The sequence below is a fragment of the Saimiri boliviensis genome, chromosome 4 (assembly GCF_048565385.1).
Source record: "Saimiri boliviensis isolate mSaiBol1 chromosome 4, mSaiBol1.pri, whole genome shotgun sequence".
Classification (NCBI taxonomy): Eukaryota; Metazoa; Chordata; class Mammalia; order Primates; family Cebidae; genus Saimiri; species Saimiri boliviensis.
Window position 1 is genome coordinate 8,109,497 of NC_133452.1, and position 15,366 is coordinate 8,124,862.

The 15,366-nt window shown below is 37.8% G+C and overlaps 1 protein-coding gene across 4 annotated transcripts in view; it reads left to right on the forward strand.

Moving 5' to 3' along the window:
- PRKN (parkin RBR E3 ubiquitin protein ligase) overlaps window positions 1-15,366 on the forward strand; it is a 1,400,491-nt gene that overhangs the window by 272,686 nt on the left and 1,112,439 nt on the right. For all 4 annotated transcript variants that reach the window (XM_074397175.1, XM_003933783.4, XM_074397176.1 and 1 more), the window contains one exon: window positions 5,301-5,464. In XM_074397175.1, coding sequence (XP_074253276.1) covers window positions 5,301-5,464 — 164 coding nt within the window. The remainder of the gene's footprint in view (window positions 1-5,300; window positions 5,465-15,366) is intronic.

Sequence of the window (15,366 nt, forward strand, 5' to 3'; positions counted from 1 at the left end):
CCATGATTTTCTTTGGCTCTCTCAGCAAAAATGTCTAAAGTCATCACTTGATTTTTTTTGCCATCCAAAAGGACTTCACCAAACCTTCAAGAGTTCTGGATATGTCTTTGATTATTCCACCTTACGTCACTTGTATTCTGCAGAATCAATCACTGGAACCAGGAGAATGCCAGGCACAGATTGGTTGACATCATCCCTGAACCAATCAATCATTTGACCAATGACAAGGAGGATGGGGGCATGCTGATTAATCACACAGCTGTTCTCCGTGCAGGAGGAGTGGAATGGTTGCTTGGGGAGCAGCCAGAATCATTTAAGAATCATTAATTATTGATATTGTCTACTATATTTATGACTCAAAAGTTTATACCCTTGTCAGACTTGGTAAATAAAATGGTCTTGAAAGAAATATATAAGGACCCATCCACCAATAACTCCTTCCCCTCCTCCCTCCTAGTCACTGCCTTAGTCTCTGGGACTTCTGAGTCCTGATTAGGGATATCACAAAAAATGAATGTGGATATGTCTCGTTATGTTTTTTTCTGATCAGTGCATTATGGCGTTGATTGATAATACACATGATTGATAATGTTCACTGATACGGTGTTTATTTCTGATGCTATAATAGGTATCATCAAAACAATTATGAAAACAATGAATTTCCAAGCTTGTATTATATAATTAAATCTCAGAAAGTGGAGACAAGCCGTATTCTCTATCATACCTCCTGGTCTCTGGAAGTTTCTTGTGGGGACAAGCCATATTCTGTATCACATCTCTGGGTCTCTTGGTTTCTATCCACCAAGAGAAGAAGAATCCAGAAAAATTAGCTACTTTGTTTAATATTTACCCACATCCTGTCGAATCTCCCTTACTTACCATGCAAGCAAAGAATGCTGCTTTAATGAGCTCCACCTCCTCTAGGTGCCTCTAGTAGGAAAATATTTTTGGAGCACACAGTCACTCTGCACTAAGAAGACAAGCCTGTACTCGTCTTTTTCTGAGATTTCCCAATACATACATAATCTCCATAAATCTTGTGTAACAGATATTGGTGTTGCATGCTTTATCCCCATAGATCAGATCAGGAAGCTAAGAGTCAAAGTGGCCAGGTAACTTGTCCTAAGTCATAAAATTAGCAAGCATTACAGCCAGTGTTCACATTTCTCTTTACCTAGCTCCAAAGACCTTCTGCTTCCTGTGATGTTTAAGGACGTGTAGTTGGGGAGGATTGGGCACTTCCCTCCACTCCTGTTTTGGAAATCATGGCTGGAGTTCAAGGGCGGTACAGATGGGGTATGACATGTTTCCCACATATGTCAGACCGTTGAGACTCACCGCAAATCGTGTTACTGCCATTCAACACTAGCCGTTTTTCACAAAATGGTACTTGATTATTGACTCAGTGAGTTTCTTCGGATGTTTTTTTCTTATTCATGCATATGTTTTAGTTGGTTTATCTTTCCATTATAAATTTACATTGTATATCAGATTTGCTATTTTATCTAAAATGAACTTAAGCTTTAAAACTGTAACTTTTCTATTATACAGAAAACTTCTATATACTTAGGATTTTAGTAGTTGTACAGAGGTATCTTGAATATTTTTTACAGTTTCCCTTTATAAAAAAATTCTTTTTTTAAAATTGTACTTTAGGTTCTGGGGTACATGTGCAGATCATGAAGGATGGTTGTATAGGTACACACCTGGCAATGTGGTTTGCTGCCTCCAACCCCTTGTCCCTTACATCTACCATTTCTCCCCATGTTGTGCCTCCCTGACCTCCCCACCCCTCTGCTGTCCTTCCCTTGGCCCCCCCACAACAGACCCCAGTGTGTGATGCTCCCCTCTGTGTCCATGTGTTGTCATTGTTCAACACCCACCTATGAGTAAAAACATGTGGTGTCTGATTTTCTGTTTTTGTTTGCTGAGAATGATGGTTTCCAGAATCATCCATGTCCCTACAAAGGACACAAACTCATTGTTTTTTATGGCTGCATCGTATTCCATGGTGTATATGTGCCACATTTTCCTTGTCCAGTCTATCGTTGATGGGCATTTGGGTTGGTTCCAGGTCTTTGCTATTGTAAACAGTGCCGTTATAAACATACGTGTGCATGTGTCTTTATAATTGAATGATTTGGGTATATTATCAATAATGGGATTGATGGGTCAAATGGAATTTCTATTTCTAGGTCCTTGAGGAATCGCGACACTGTCTTCCACAATGGTTGAACTAATTTACACTCCCACCAACAGTGTAAAAGTGTTCCTATTTCTCTGCATCCTCTCCAGCATCTGTTGTCTCCAGATTTTTTAATGATTGCCATTCTAACTGGCACGAGGTGGTATCTCAGTGTGGTTTTGATTTGCACTTCCTTTTGTTGCAGTGGAAGTTCCTTGATTTGAACCCCTGGAGCAAAATTATAACCTTAGAATTTCCTGGAATTTTTATCTGGTTTTATAGCAGCTTTGGCACAAATTCCAGCTGCTTCGTCCCACTCCTTCCTATGGTGTTTTACTTTAAATCTATTCTCACTAGTAGAAGTTGAAATTTAGAACTGGGACCTTATCTTTTGTCCCTATAGCCCCTAACTTGTCATTTGTCTTATCTGATGAATTGGTTGTCTTAGGGTCTTTGATCTGAGGATGCTGTGAAGATACCTCAGGGCTTCCAATACACTTTTATTTCTTCTCTATTTTCAAAGGTGTCAAATGAAATTGACTTAAAAGTGTATCAAAAGGACCTTTTCCTCTGTAATTAGTATTTCTCTGAGTTTTCCTTATTTGGAGCACTTTGTCACTGGCAGTCCTTCTTTTTTCTAAACATTTTCCGTACTGGTCAGAAATGGCATCTTGTGGTGCCGTCTGGGCCACCTGCCCTCACTTGAGAGTCATTTCTGTTTTGGTGTCCATGTTGTTCATGGTTATCGTTCATGGTTCTTTGCTCTTAGCTCCTCACTGGAACTTTTATTTATTTGTACTGCTCACCCATGTAGAAAATATCTGATATATTTCATAAAGCCTTTTTATTGTTATCTTTTTAATCACGAGGGATAGAAATATGGATTTTTTTTTTGAGGCAAATTCTCTGTCACCCAGGGTGACCGAGTGGCACAATCATAACTCACCGAAACCTCTAATTCCAGGGCTTAAACAATCATCCCACCTCAGTCTCCCAAGTAGCTAGGACTGCAGGTGCATGCCACCACACCCTGATGATTGTTTTAAAAAAGTTTTGTAGAGATAGTGTCTCACTTTGTTGCCTAGGCTAGTCTTGAACTTCTTGGCTCAAGTGATCCTTACCCCTTGGCCTCCCAAAGTGTTAGGATTACAGGTATGAGCCACTGTGCCTGGCCTGGATTTTTCTTCTGAGATGGTTTCAGGAAGCCTATTTTAGTAGAAATGGAATGAGCTTTAGAGTTAGATTGAAATAAATTTGAAATCTGGTTCTATTACAAAGTAATTGATATCCTTAGAAAAGTGGATACCATTCCCTGAGCGTTCTTTTTCTATTCTGTAAAATGAGGATCTAATAGTGACCTGACCAGATCACTGATAGGCTTAGAAAAAGCATGCGTAGAGCACAGCATCTGGCACATAGCAAGTGCCTGATTATTATTAGCATTGTAATGATTACTTTATTAGAATTATGAAGAGGTGGATCAGGTGGATCATCTCACATTGGATTTGGGCAATAGTTAGCTATAGCACTACATTTAAAAGAAATACAGCAGTAAATAAACAATAGTAGTTGCCCTTGAGGAGTTTATCATCTTTTAAAGAAGGCAAAATGTGTATCAAGAACCACTAAGACTTATGCAAATGCCATTATTTTTAAACGTTACAATATGATAGTTTAAAATACTATAAGTATTATTTAATGAGTCAAATAGCGGTCTGTGGTTTACGTTTTCAAGATAAGGGAACTGAGACCTAGAGAGGGAAGGTTAATGGATTTACCCCTAGCCTCCTAAGCCAATTAAAGGAGCCTGCGGGGATTTTTGCATGGGTCTTTCTATCGGTGCAGGATGCACTTTTAACCCCTGTGCTATCCTGTTTCCACGAGGAATGTGGTGAATATTATAAGACATACCTAGTAAATGCCACTAGTGCCCTGAATAGGCAAGATCAGGTTTTTTGCAGGAGCTGATAGCCAGAGGCTTCTTGGAGGAGGTCACATCTGAAGTAGGCATGCAAGGGTAGGCAGGATTTCAACAGGAAGAAGAGAAGGAGGCAGATCATGAATAAAGCAAGAAGTTGGGTGTAACAGCTTTCTGTGATTTTTTTTTTTTTCTGGGAGCATTTTGTTTAACAGAGTACACACAGAGACTAATGAATAAAATGCTAGAATATAGGTTTGTGCTAGATGAAAGGGATCTTGGATTGTTTTCTCACCAGCTGACAGCGTGAGACTTAAAGGGTTTGCGTGGTGTGACATAACTCTGTATTAATGAGGCTCATTTTGCAGAATTATATAGGGCTTTGTGGAGGTAAATGGAGTGGATCTAGACTACAGTTGAGGGCTAATATGAGACTCTAGAAAAGATGTGATGAGAGTGTGACTTAGAGTAGCGAGAGAAAGAATAGAAAGGAAAGGGCAGATGAGAGACTCGAGGTGGACAGCAGTTGCGGTGAGAAGACAGCGTGCAGAGACTGGAGGATGCAGCCTGGCTCTCACAGGGAACAGTGGTTTCAATTAGACATGGTGTCACTAGTGTCCCCACCCCCTCCCTTCCAGAAAAAGGGGGCAAATAATTGTCTTCATTGACCCACTGAAGCATTTTGGCAGGGACCCTCCAAGACTAGGACTCTGAGCCATAGCCCCTAGTGGGTCCTCACTCTGGTTTATAGAGCAGCTTGAAATGTTTCCATTGCTGTTCCTTGAGTGCTAACACATTGCTTCCTGTTTTTGTTAAGAGGGTCACTGTGGAGGGAGTGTGAGTTTGTAGGAGCTGTCAAGAGCTGAGTTTTTTCAATAAACTCATGAGACTCTTTCAAATCCAATCAAGCAAGTGTTCTGCTCAAGTCTCTCTGTTTCCAAGGATGGATGTCAAAGGGAGAATGCAATTTTGGTTTGCAGGTCACTGACTAATATATGAAAGGGAAATCTCATGGGTAACTCTGGTTTTCCCAAATACTGCTCTGTAGCATTAAGTTTTTTGTTGTAAGTGAGAGAAAATATATGCCATTCACTGAAGGGCTGCAAGGGGTGAGTCAGTTGGGACGTGTTGCTGTGGCCGTTTAAGCTCTTTGAGTGATGCTCACTTTCTTTTCTCCCCTCGAATTTCCTTGGTCAGTGTTTGTCAGGTTCAACTCCAGCCATGGTTTCCCAGTGGAGGTCGATTCTGACACCAGCATCTTCCAGCTCAAGGAGGTGGTTGCTAAGCGACAGGGGGTTCCAGCTGACCAGCTGCGTGTGATTTTCGCAGGGAAGGAGCTGAGGAATGACTGGACTGTGCAGGTGAGTCTCCCTTGGTGGCCGTTCCTGGGACGCTGCCAGCCCCATTGCTCATGCCGCCTGCGCTGCAAATCTGACATTCATGCTTGATATCTAATAGAATAAACAGTGCCTGGGGATTCCTTGAACTTTACTCCACACTGCTTCATTAATTCTGACCTTCTTAATTATGCATTAAAACAGCAAGCAGGAAAGATTGGAAGAACAACTGTGAGAGAGAGAGAGAGAAAGAACACCCGAGCTAGGCTTAGTGAATAAATGTTTACTGACTACGGGAGCAGCAAGGCACAATTTCTGTGTCGTTCAATTTCTGCCTTACTTATTCCATTTGAATCTTAATGAAGAAGGGTTCGAATAAACGCTTCCCAGTCAGGCTGCTCAGTCCCTGCGCGGTGAGGAATTCGTAACCCAATTGTGACCCCTGGAGGATAGTGAGGGCTGCTCCTCTGGTCACTGGAGGAGGTGTGGGCTCAGGGCCTCACAGGCAACTAGCTTTGAGCACTCCTTGGCCAGGATCAGAATCTCACCATGGGGAAGGCAGCCTGGGGCACAACAAAAGTACAGCTTTGCAATGAATTTCTCCAAGGTTCAGTAAAACTGACCCTGGAAATAGGCCCCTGTAAAGTAATAGAGTGAATGATGCTCTCTTCTCTCTGGCGCCAGCAGAGCTTCCGGCAGCCCACTGCTCCTGGCCCCATAAAAGCCCTACACACATTTCATTCAGATTGGTGACTTTTGTAGGAATTAGGGGGAACTGGTAATAGCACCATCACCTAGAACTGAAGACCAGTCATTTGTTGGGGAAACTCGCAAATACAACTCACCATGTGTTGACGTTATTCTTTGTGAATGCGAGAAAGACGAAACACTTTCTGTGAATGGTTCCTGTGACTGTTAAGGACCCAGCAGACATATGTTCCCCTTTTCTTAACCAGCGTCAATTAATTGCACTCAGGCTTACAGCTATGTGGGGACCTCTGCCGTGCATGGTGGGCTGGGGCACACAAAGCCTGTCCTTGGGTCTGCGTCCTATCCCTGTCTCTTCTGGGCAATGATATTTATTGCATTTGTTAAATGCTCTCAGGATTGGGGTATACAAAGAAGGCACAGAAATGCAAATTGTTCCCGTCATTCTCCGTTGCATCTCCTGCCAATGGTGTTGAGGCCCACAGTCATTGTGCACAAACTTCTGGGCTTTGCTTTCAGGCAATTTGGATTTATAAGGGAAGTGCATGTGCTAAAAAGTGTTTTGTTTTTATTTTCTATTTCAGTCAACTAAAAAGCTTTTCACTGTATCTGCCAACCTCTAAATCCAAGGATGTTTCCTTCACAAATAAGTAATTTTAAAACAGCTCCTTGAATCAAAACATTTTATATTGCTAGAACTTTCAGATTCTAACACTCTCATTAGTGCTGATTCGTAAAACAATTAGCGATTTCCTATGTAGTTAGACTAATTGCCTCAGAGGATTGACTTTACAAACATATGTGCATAAGATATGTATTGATTTAAGAGACTTTATTTTGACAAACACGTCTTAAGCACTTCCAATGTTCTAGGCTTCTCAGGGGATCCGAGAGAGAGACAAAGCTCAGCCCCTGTTTTCATGGAGACTGGTCTTTATTTATGAGCCCTAAAACCGAACGAAATAGTAAATTGAACCATATGGAATGGCTATTTTTATAGGTTCAACAATTGCATGTGGTTCAACCTAATAGCCATAATATAAGAATGTGAAACAAAACTTCCATATCGCACCTGAAAATATTATGAAGCTTTAAAGGTGGAGAAAACACATGTGGTTGGAAGTTACCCAGGCAGAACTTCATGGATGAATAGAAATGAGGTAGGATTCCACAGATGGAGGAATGGAAGAATCAGCACAGGGAATGCTTGATGAAAAGGATGAATTCTTGTTCTTCTAGAACCTAAAGGAGGTATTGCAGACTGGACAAAAAATAAAGTATGGGCTATATTCCACAAGACCTTGACTAACTTGGCACTGAAGTTTCACTGGTGGAGAACTGGAGAACAGTCGGATGCCGTAGAAGGAAATGGGAAGTCTGAAGACCTAGTTTGGTTGAAGGGTGCTGTGTTATTTCATCATGATGGGAGTTGAAGCCTGCTGAATATGTGTGTGTGGAGGTGTCTACCTGGCTGTTGAGAACTTAGGTCTGAGGACACTGAAAAAGAAAAGTTGATATTTGTGGAACTTCCGGTAAATTACAGTTAAATGATTTAGGTGCCGAGAAGTTGGCAAACTGTGTTCCCATAAGAGTTTCACTGTAAAGACTAGGAAGTTACACATGTAATTGCAAATTGATGGCTATGTTTTATTTAAGTGTACAATTGGCAGAATTTTAGCATCCTTTGATATTCTTGTATAATCTTGTATACATTTACAACTATTTAGTCAATACCATTTAGTTACCCATTATCATTACAGGTGCTATATTTCACAGTATAAGCACAAAATATATAATAATAAGTTGCTGCTGAGAAAAAGAAGATGGACCTTGCATATGAGCTATTTAGTGCTTTCACTAATGAATGCTAAATATACACCTTGGTGTCCTGAAGAGAAAATGAGGTGGCAGGAGTGGTGTCTATGCTTGCTGGTGGTTTTCTCCTGTTTCTCATTTTCTTTTATTCATTATCATAGGTAATATGAACATATATATTAGCTTATCATGCAAAATGAGATATTGTGAGTATAAAAGAAGATCTCATCAATAATTATTCCAGGACCATAGATATATGTTGGGAGTGTCCTAGGAAGACTAAGGCAATGGTCACCCCACGCATTGAGCAGTGTCTCTCACACTTAGTTTCACCTTCTTTGAGGAGGAAATTATTTTTAACGCCTCACCACAGGTACTTTGGGGAAAATATAGCTTGAGACCATAGTCTTATGAAATTTCATACTTTAAAAAAGTGAGTTTGTCTATTTGACTGGCAAAGGATATTTGTAAGATTGTGACAGAATTGATGTCATATATAAAAATATTTCATATAATTCTCAGTTCTGGGAGAGCATATCCACAGATCACTTAGAGAAACACTGTCAGAGTATAGTTCTTTTCATTACACATTAATCTGTTCAGTTTTGTTATTGGCAAGACTTTAAGAACTTTAAAGAATTAAAGGAAAATGGAAAAAATACAGACATTGAAAAATGAATGATCTGGTATAGATTCTGCTTGTGGAAAGCTGGAGTAGACATATTTCTCCTTCTTCCTCCCAGAAACCACACCAAAAAGCCTAGACACTGCTTATTGTACAGTTGACTCATGGCGTCATGGAGTTAGGGGTGCCAACCACTATGTAGTTAAAATTCATGTATGCTTTTATCTCCCTCCAAACTTTACCAATCACCTACTATTGATGGGAAGCCTTATTGATACCATAAACAGGTGATTAACACGTAATTTTTATATGTAATATGTACTGTATGCTTATAATAAAAAGTAAGCTAGAGAAAACATAAGAACATTACAAAAAGGAGAAAGCATATTTACCATACATTAAGTAGAAGTGGATCATAAAGATTTTCATCATCTTTGTCTTCATATTGAGTAGGCTAAAGAGGAAAAGGAAGAGGGGGAGTTAGTCTTGCTCTGTCAGGGGTGACAGAGACAGAAGAAAATCTTCTATAAGAAAATCTTATAAATGGATCCACGCAGTTTAAATCCATGTTATTCAAGGGTCAGCTTGAATACAAGCTTATGAAGATTCTGAAAGTGGTAATAAGAATGTGGATGGACTAGGGATTTTAGAACCCAAGGAAGAATACAGAGGTGAATTTCTTGACTATTCTTTTTGTCACATCACTGTAGATGTGGAACTGAAGAAACTGACAACCTGGAAATGTCAACATGTATAGACAAAAAGAAGAGAAAAGAAGCAGAGAGGGAGGGAGAGGCAGAGAGAGAGAAAGAGAGAGAGAAGGGAGGGGAAAGGAAGAGGGAAGGGAAGGGAAAAGGATGGAAGAAAGGAAGGAAGAAATCCCCAACAATGGCCTGTTTTTATCCAAAGGACTCGGAAAGGGGCTGCCTGGCAACATAGAAAATATTTAGACAATAGCCAGTCTACTCCAGCCAAATGCAACAGAAAAACTGCAGCCCTATCCGTGTCCCCACTAACGCTAGTAAAGGCCAAGTGGAGAGCCTTTTGTTTGACATATCTGATATAAAACACTCACTGATGGGTTTAACAGAAGGATGGAAGGGACAGAGAAAAGAGTCAGTAAACTGGAAGATGGAACATAGAAATGACACAGTCCAAATGACAAAGAAAACCTAGCTGGAAAAAGAAAAAGGGAATAGAGCCTTAGAGACACGTGCACCTCTGACAGAGCATTTAAAGTTTGTGTCAGGGGAGTCCTGGAAGGAGAAGATAATGGTGGGTGAATGTTCAAAGAAATGAAATGATGGTTGGAAATTTCTGAAGTTGGCAGGAGATGTGAAGTTATGGATGGATTCATAAAAACTGAGTGAAACTAAAACAGGAAAAACCCAAAGAAACTCACACCAATACACATCATAATTAAACTTCTTAAAAGGAAAGACAAATTTTAATCTTGAAAGAAGCCAGAGACATATCACACCTTCTCTATAGGGGTAAAATTGTTCTAATTACAATGGATTTCTCGTCAGACACTGTGAAGGATAGAAGGAAGTGGCACAATGGTTTTCAAATGCCGAAAAAAAGAACTGCCAACTGATAATATTATACCCAGTGAAAATGTCATTCAGGAATAAAGAAGAAATCAATACACATTTGTCACCAGCAGACCTACCCTAAAAGAATGGCTAAGGAACTTTTCTTAACAAATGAAACAACAAAAGAGGGAATTTTGGAATATGAAGAAAGAGAGAAAAACATAGTAAGCAAAAATATGGGTAAACACATGCACTTTTTTCTCCTCTTGACTTTTCTAAATTATGTTTGAGGGTTGCAAAAGTTGTAACATTGTCTAATGTAGTTCTACATGTAGAGGAAATATTTCAGTCAAGTATAAACACACATGCAAGGGAAGTTAAGATTTCTAAACTTAACCTATAAAATAGCAACTGCAGTAGAGCATGACAAGTTATCAATGTATAAAATAATATATACAGCAAGTGGTAAAGTATGTAAATAGCTACAATACTAAATAAAGACAAAACCGATGCTGGTGAGGCTATGGAGAGATTGGATTACTTACAAATTGGTAGTGGGAATATAAAATGGTAGCACCACTCTGGAAAAGAATATAGCAGTTTCTTTCAAAATGACATATGCATTTACCAGATGACAGAGTTATACTCTTAGTTATTTGTCCTAGAGAAATGAAGACATATGTACCCACAAAAAAATCTGTAAATGAATGTTTATAGCAGTTTTATTCACATTAGCAAAACATGGAAATAACTTTGATGTCTTTTAATGGGTAAATGGTTAAACAAACTGGTACCTCCATACCATAGAATATTACTCAGCAGTAAAAAAGGAGCAGACTATTGATATACACAATATCTTGGATGGATTTCATGGGAAATGTGCTGTATGAGGAAAGCCCATCCCCAAAGATCATACACTGAATAATTTCATTTATAGAACATTCTCAAAATGATAAAATGGTAGATGTAGAGAACAGATTCATGCTTCTCAGGATGAATGGCTGTGAAAGGGTAACAGAAGGGACCTTTGGTGATGGCTGTCCTCTGTGCTGAGTGTAGTAATGCTTATGGCACAATTATATAACATCTGGCTTGTCAAGATGTCACCATTGGGGGAAACTGGGAAAAAGGTACCTGGCACCTTTCTGTGTTATCTCTTACAATTGCATTAGAATTTGTAAGCATTTTAATATAAAGTTTAGTTTAAGAAAACCTGGAATATCTGTCCACTTTCACAGAGGAATTAAAACTATCACTTTCTTAGAAAATAAACAAGTTTGGTATTTGTATCTATTTTAAAGGGAGAGTATGTATTCAATGAGTGATATTTAACATAAGAAATGAGAAAAATAATTAAATTGATTAGCAGACACATTTAAGGATTTATTCATATGAAGAGATAGGGTCAGTAAAGCTTATAGGGATATTTATGCCTCTTTCTTGAATTCTTAAACAAAATCTTTAGCACATTATAGGTCTAAATAGACATGATTAGTATTTATTTACAAAGGCTGTACCAAATATTTCAACTAAGCAAAAGTAAATAGTTCTTGACAATTGTGTACTACAGTTGTACATATTTTTTGAATCAGTTTGTTAGTTATGTACTATAATTTTAGGAAATCAATGAGCTGTTGTGGTTATAAAGTTAGAGAAAACATTAGTAACACTTATTTAATAGAATTTAGGGATGCAGTGTCTTCATTTGTGAACTAAATTTATTCCTAATTCTTTTTCTTTTTCTTTTGAGATGGAGTCTTGCTCTATTGCTCAGGCTGGAGTACAGTGGCATGATCTAGGCTCACTGCAACCTATGACTCACAGGTTCAAGTGATTCTCCCACCTCAACCTCCCAAGTAGCTGGAATTTCAGGCGTGTACCACCACACCAGCTAATTTTTGTATTTTTAATAGAGATTGCTTTCTCTATTGACTAGAAAACAGAAAGAGGCTAGTATCAATTTAGAGCATTGATTGCATTTCCACCATGATTTATTGTTTGTATATAAATGAGTTCTGCAAATAACTAATACAATTCCTATTTTAACCGATTAACAGATAAAAGGAGGCCAGGCTAAATATCATTCTGCCCAGAGCACAGTCGTACAGTGATTTATTTCTATGTAAGACATTGATCATGTAAATGAGATCCTCAGTCACTGCAGGACTGATACAAGTATCTTCTCTCTAAAGGGTGGCCTTGCAAATGGAACTTACTGCTGACCCCCTTTATTTAGGCAAATGTACATGTCTTCTTGAGTTCCTCCAAAGAACTGGTACATTATTATATGAATTAGTGAGTGCTGCTAAGTGTCAGAGTCCAGAATCAAAGGATGATCATCTATATGGAGCAAATGCTTACTTCATGAAGACCCTTATTTTATCTATTTGTGTCTGGTTGTTTCTATGTGTCAGTCAGAAAGTGTCTCTGAATTCCTTACCTCTTTGCATAATTCAGAACTCTCAGAAATGTTATTTTTCTTTTGAAAGGAAGTCTTGACATTGCTGTGTCCCTGTGGACTTAGAGAACATCTCTGAGGATTGCCATAGATAAGCATAGACTTTAAGAAAGAAAAGCTGAGATTCTTTTAGCGTATAAGCAGCTGAAGAGATATAGTCTATGGATCCATTTAAGAAGCTCACATCTCACAGGTGTTTCCATTGTGATTACGCTCATATTCCAAGGCAAGCAATGTGTGAGAGGGTGAGACTCTGCAGCAATCCAGTCCCCAAACTCTTAACATAGGATGCATCTTATTAGGGTACATGAAACTTGATAAATGACAGAGAAGAGATTACACACTGTGAAATTGTGGTAGTTAACTGAAGTCCTAGTTTTAAATATTCTGTTGTCTTTATTAATAGACTAAGACTCATCCAATTGACCTGATGTTATCTGAGATTTGCTTAATACAGTCACTATCCTTTAGGGGAAAATTTTAAGAAATGAGAAGTTGTGTCTAGACACCCAAAAGCTCTGAACCAAAAGATGATTTACTGAAATTCCATCTTTACTTTTTTCCCTTTTTGCCAAGTCGTTGTGACAAGCCCAAGATTACTGTCAAGGAACAGTAAGATTGTGTATGGGAAACCTCTTTGAAGCTTATATACCAAAATTATTTATGATGACTACATACGGGAGTATGCATGCTCCTTCATTTTCTATTTACATGTGGGCTTGAGTCATAGCTTTAATTAATACGTTAACATTATTAAGTATTTACTCCAGCTTTTATTTTCCATAATAAGTTAAATGACAGATAAAGTTAAATGTGTGGGATATGGTAATTTATGTTATAATAGTTTATGTTCAAGTGTAACTTTAGTGAAGCCCATAAGACACAGAAAACAAAATTAAATGAGAATGGGACAGTTTTACTTCTTCTAGTCTAATATGTTTGTGTTAACTTTTTTTTTCCCCAAATAATTAGGTTTAATTTTGATAAAAATAAAAAATTCTCAAACAATTGAGCAGCACAAGTTAAATTAACTGAAATTAACATGAGATAAGTGAAGATTGCCATAGTAGCTTTTCTAAGGCACAGAAGAATGTGCTGAAAGATCTTTCTTTGGTCATGTGCTAAGTCAGAGGATAACTCATTTGAATGGAGGCAAACATCAAGTGTTTATTGAACTGTTGTGCAAGCCCATGATTTATAAAGTTGGTGTCAGTATAGTGCTCTAGTATCAATTGTTTTTGCATTTAAACAAAATGTTTTAGCCTTTTGTACATATGTGTCTTCTTACAGAAAAGCACACATTCATTTGGGGAATGCATTTCTTGAGAAAAGTTATCATTTTTGTGGGTATACTTGTATAAACTGCATTGCATTGAAGATTTTGTTCTGTCATTGAATTTTATTTTGCATGAAATGTTTCCTGTCTTATTATTATTCTGGTCACTTTGCATTCAGAGGTGTCACTCAGAAAAGATTTAATATGTAGACTAATTATGGCATAGAGCTCTGCCTTTTAAATTAATAGAATATTCTGACATTAGAGGGAAAAATGAGGAATGTGAGAACCCACTGATGTTTGTGTTTTAAGTACATCACAAACTCAATTTCATATTTGGGTTTTTGAAAACTCAGTGCAGGTTTGGCAAGGATATTTTCTGCTCATTTTTATAGCCTTACATATTTCAAAGGGAATTGGATCTGTGTGTTGGCATTCCATCTATGCATAATTCATCAAAAACATTGTTCAGAAAAGAGAGGAAATAAACACAAACATTTGTTTAAGATAGTTCTAGTGGTATTTAAACCTTGGACACTAAGAACTTCGGAACTTGCTAAAGTAGTTAGCATCTGCTTCCTCCATTAACCTGTTTTGTGCCTTGGAGTCAATTCTTCTCGTTTTGAGGAACATTGAGATCAACGCTGTTCGTGTAGGAGCCTAAAACCTTTTATGTTTTTTCATTCCAAAGGAGTTTTATGAGGCCATCCTACACATGTGCTTATTGCTATATATAAATGAGAAGTCAAAACTTCAAGAATGTCATATGCTAGGTGAAATCACTTAGAATTCGACGAGACTTTCAAATACATTGTTATAATGAAGTACAGTAGATGTGAATCACTCAAAAGTCAGACTTTCTGGGAAGGAAAAGTCATTTAAGTTCTCCAGTCTTTATTTTTCTGATTTCTAAAGTGTAGATACTAATAATGCCTATATTTTTATATGGTTGTTTTGAGTATTATATGAAATTTTACCTGCAAAGGACTGACACATAAGCAAATTTAAAACTGTTATTAGTTTAATTTAATGAATAATTCACAAAAGAAAAGATAAACCTTTTATTTGTGGTGTGTAGTAAATTCATCCCACAATTTATTCCATTTTAAAGCATTCCAAAAGGGGACAGATTTGCCTGTTCCACACTTAAACTAACCTTAGACTAGCATATATTTGTGGGAACTCCTTTGACTTAAGTCTTATAATAAACAGTTATCTTAAGAAAATAACATATCCTATTCTAATGGAGTTTACTTTTTTAATGTACTGAGTATATCTGTATATTAAATTTTATTTGGGGGAGCAATTTTGCAAGTGTACTTATTGTTCAAAATCTGTTTAACAAAGGGCATGAAGTAATTTGAGATTTCTCCTAAGAGTTTGTGAGTCACTTGAATGTGGAATAGAGGGCAAGAGTATCTGAAAATACCTTCTAAGACTCACTTAAATAATTATACTTTTGCCTCTGTAATTTATAAGCAGAATGAAGGTTTTGAATTTACATAATAT